We start from the raw sequence: 4265 nt of genomic DNA, 5'->3' as shown, positions 1-4265 counted from the left end.
CACCACCATTAAAGCTCCCCTCGGATGCTGGCCACTGGGCCCGGGCCAATACTCCTGGGTGGTACTACCTCCTCTGGGAGCCCTTCCGTCCTGTCTGCCCTGACGGCTCCTGCCCCTTGGGGCCCCCAGAGAGAGCCCCAAGACCAAAGTTTGGCAGCTGTCTTGCTGAGGGGGTGTTCCAGAGGCCCCACATCTCCCCTCACTTGGCCTGTGGCCGAGAATGGCCAGAGCAGGAAGTGAGAAGGAGCCGAGCTGGCAGGGGGTGTGCGGGTGTGCCCGCGGCCCTGGCCACCTGCTGGCGGCCGGCGAGGCCTGGGCTCAGGGCGGAAAGCAGAGTGGGCTCCGGAGGAGGCTGTGGGCACAGGAGCACCTCCCTCTGCACTAGGCAGGGACAAGGAGGATGGGGACATGTTTTCTGGACCCTCATCAAGGGCAGGGGGACATTAAAGGGACGGGAGCCAGGAGAAAGAGGCTCACTCACACCTGGGCACTGGGTGTGCCCACCCACCAGGGAGGTGGGGGCTCTGCAAGGCCAAAGGCTCCTGCAGGAAGGGACTAGACTGGGAGAGTCAGAGCTGGGAGGGCAGCTCCCCACTACTGAAGGGGTGCGGCTGAGAAGCACAGGCCATCATGAGAGCAGAAGAGGAGAGCTGGAGTGGGGTGGGGTAGGAGGGGACACGGGAGGTAACCTACAGACTCGGAGGGGGAGGGCTGGTGGGGAGTGCGGGATGCCCTGAGTGTAGGCCAGGGCGCTTGTCCCTTCAGGACCCGCATGAGGAGCAGAGAGGGCCTTCCTGCAGAAGGGGAGGAGGCCAGAGGTGGTGGTGGGGATGCGGACCCCAGCCAGGAGGCTCCCCGAGCACCGCTGCCCACGAGCCCGAGGATCACTAGGGGACAGAGGAGCCACTGGGCATGGGTTCATGTCAGCTACCAGCAAGGGGGTACAGAGGAGAGGGGGTTAGGGCGAGCTGGGGTCTCTGGCCCCAGATCTGCTGCTTCTCTGCAGCCTTCCTCCCCTCCCCCCAGGCCTCCTACTTCAGCAGATGAAGTCAGACCCCTGGGAAAGGCAGGGAGGGCCCGGGCCCCTGCATACAGACAGGCAGAGAGCCGTAGGTGCTCCTAGCTCTGTCTGCTAAGAAGGCTGAAGGACAGGACAGATGGTAGGAATGAGCACAGCCAGCACCAGACCTTGATTTCTACAGGGGATCCGGGATTTCTGGAAAATTGGGGGGGCGGGGGTGTGTGTGGGGAGTAGAGCCTCTTCTCTGTGTCTGCAGGCAGGAAGGGCAACCCTGGCCCAAGCTTCAGGGCAATTTAGGAGCCAACCGTAAGAGCTCTAGGAACCACTTCGCAGCTGGAATGAGAAAGATGGGGGCCAGGCAGGGCAGGGCAAGGCAGCACCTGAGCAACGCCAGGCAGCTCGGTCCTGGGACCCAACAGAGTGGCTCCCATGTGGCTCGCGAGCCCAGAAGGCCAGGTCGGCCGCGCAGAGCCGAACCAACGGTCCTTCCCCCAGATTGGAAGTTTCTCGTGGTAAACCCACAGAGCCGGAGCAGAGCTGGCGGCTGGTTAGGCTGCCCTCATCTGCGGGCGTGTCTTCGTACTCAGGTGCTAGGCGTCACGAACCGGGGCACAGGTCGGGGTGGGGGTATACGCCACAGTCTGGGCAGCAGGAGCCACTTCCCGCTGACTGGCGGGAGGAGGCAGAGAGCTGGACGCAGCGCGCATCGCACTCCCGTCCGGCCGGCCGCCGCGCCGGCCCGCGTTAAAATCTGTCAGCCTCTGTTGGGTGTGGGCTGCACCCAGGAGCCGCGCTGGTCCGCGGGGTCTGCGGGTTCTCCTTGAGGCTTTTAGGGGAGGGCGGGCAGAGGGGCTTCTAGGGCGGGACCAGGGTCCCTTCCGCTTTCCTTTTGGTTCTCTCCAACCGCCGCAGAGACTCCGCGCGAGTGAGCGGAGGGCGGTTTCCCGGGTGGCTCCGCCAGCGTCCGCACCCCCAAGCTCGCGGGGCACAGCGCCTTCCCGGCCTCGCGCACAAGCTGTGCCACGTGGCCTTGACCCCTGCGACTCCCCCGCAGCTCCCGCGGACGAACGCACGGATCGACTCTCACACTGGAAGCCAATGAGTCGTCGGAGACTCACGCTGCCGAGGAGCCTCGTGCGCCATGCCATCCCCGCCCGACTGGCCCCCAACGCCCTGCGCCCTCCGACCCTCGCCCTTCCCGCACCCTGTGCTGCACGCTCTCCACCGCCTGACCCGCGCGCTGCTTTTCCCGGCCTACTGGGCCCTGGACCAGCTGCTGGGCTGCTGGGCGCCGGCCGAGAGCCGGAGCGAGCAGAGCTGGTTGAGAACCGCCGCAGGCGCCGGGGGCGCGCTGCTGCTGCTGCTCGTGGCCCTGCCCCTGACTCTCCCGGCGCTGCTGCTCTGGCTGCTGCTGCAGGCCTGGCGCCGCCCCTTCTGCTACCAGCCCCCTCCGCGGTGCTGGGCGCCCCCTGCGCCCTGGTGCCCCCGCACTGAGCCCGCGCGCAGCTTCGGCTTCTTCAGCGCAAACCTGTGCCTGCTCCCCGATGGGCTGGCACGCTTCAACAACTTGCCGCACACGCAGAGGCGGGCCGCGGCCGTGGGCGCCGTGCTGCTCGCCGGCCTGCGGCGTTCGCCCTATGGGGCCACTGGCTACGGTTCGCCAGTACAGGCGATGCCGTGCGGGGTGCTGACAGGCGCCATGCCAGCGAGTCTGGACTTCGTGTGCCTGCAGGAGGCGTTCGATCTTCGCGCAGAGCGACGCCTGGTGAGCCTCCTGGCACCTAATCTGGGCCCGGTGTTGTACGACGTGGGCACATTTGGCCTGCAGCCCGGCCTACACCTCAAGTTGCTGGGCAGTGGGCTGCTGCTGGCCTCGCGCTATCCGCTGCTGCGTGCTGCCTTCCAGTCCTTCCCCCACGCACGCGGCGAGGATGCTCTGGCCTCCAAGGGACTACTTTCCGCGCAGGTACCTGTTCCCTGGCCATGGCGCTCCCGACCCAGGGAGGGGCGGGGCATGGAGTGGACCGAGCGAAGGAGTGCCAAGGTCCGTGGTGTTGCAGGCGCAGCTGGGCATCCTGGATGGGCGCCGCGTCGTGGGCTTCCTGCACTGTACACACTTGCACGCACCCAGCGGTGAGCCCTGCCGGGTTCGTAAGCAGGCGGCCCCTCTGCGTGGCGGTGGCAGCGAGTCCCAACCCTGGCCAGCACCTCCCCTCCTGGCAAAGTTTATTCACTGCCCCAGCCGCTGCGAGTCCCTAGGTGGGCTAGCAGATCAGGAATAGGGTGGGGCGGGGGGCAAAGCTGGGTGTCCAGGATGCGGACACCGGCTCCTCCGCCCCACCGCGCAGAGGACGGGCTCCTGCGCTGCAAACAGCTGACGGTGCTCCTGGACTGGGCCGAGCAGTTTGAGGCGGAGAGCTGCCAGAGTGACGAGGCCGTGGCCTTCAGCGTGCTCCTGGGTGACCTCAACTTCGACAACTGCTCGCTAGGTAAAACGGCCCGGCCCGCCCCCCCAACCCCGCGCGCGTGCATACACACACACCCCGAGTGTTGCCTTTCCACAGACCACCAGCAGGAGCAGGAACACCAGTTTTTCAGCTGCTTCCGGGACCCCTGCCGGCTGGGCACGCGCCGGGAACAGCCCTGGGCCCTGGGTACACCGGGTTGGGGCACCCGGATGGGGGCAGGTGGACCTCAAGAGGGCTCTGCGGAGGCGCCCGCTGATACCGTCCTTCCCCACCCACCCCAGGGACGTTGCTGAGACCCTCTGAGCTCCGCCGCTCCGTGGCCTGCTCGCCGGAGATGCTGCGTAGGTGAGTGGCTACCTGGGGGTCAGACAAGGGCAGGAAGGAGGGCTGCCCTGACCCTGGTGACACGGCCCCTCCTCAGGGCCCTGGAGCAGAAGAAAGGGCGCCGCCGCTATCTGGCAGGCCCTCCCCGGGGAGGCCCCCCAGCTGAGTCCTGGCGGGGCCGGCGCCTGGACTACATTACCTACCGCAGCGCACCTGGAGGCCTCCTGAGCCCGGTAGGTGTCAGAGCTCAGGGTGCAGGCCTGCCGCGCTGGGGCGACTCTCCAACCTGCCTCCCGCCCTCCAGGAGGTGGAGCAGGTGACATTCAGCACTGCCCTGGCCGGGCTCACAGACCATCTGGCCGTGGGACTTCGGCTCCGAGTGTCCACGTCCTCCTAACACCAGCTCGCAGGAGACAGGTGCCAGAACGGGTGGAAAGACGGACGAGGACACA

The 4265-nt window shown here is 67.2% G+C and overlaps 1 protein-coding gene across 1 annotated transcript; it reads left to right on the top strand.

Moving 5' to 3' along the window:
- The first annotated feature begins 1815 nt into the window (after positions 1–1815).
- Positions 1816–4249, top strand: LOC122679246 (sphingomyelin phosphodiesterase 5-like). Its single transcript, XM_043879738.1, has 7 exons — positions 1816–2987; positions 3082–3154; positions 3370–3510; positions 3586–3675; positions 3771–3834; positions 3911–4046; positions 4118–4249. The coding sequence occupies exons 1-7, from the start codon at positions 2163–2165 to the stop codon at positions 4208–4210; spliced, it is 1422 nt and encodes a 473-aa protein (XP_043735673.1). The 5' UTR covers positions 1816–2162; the 3' UTR covers positions 4211–4249.
- Positions 4250–4265: the final 16 nt, after the last annotated feature.

This window comes from Cervus elaphus, chromosome 21, assembly GCF_910594005.1.
Source record: "Cervus elaphus chromosome 21, mCerEla1.1, whole genome shotgun sequence".
Lineage (NCBI taxonomy): Eukaryota > Metazoa > Chordata > Mammalia > Artiodactyla > Cervidae > Cervus > Cervus elaphus.
Note: the sequence above shows the minus strand (reverse complement) of the source record. Positions and strands in the feature narration are given on the sequence as shown.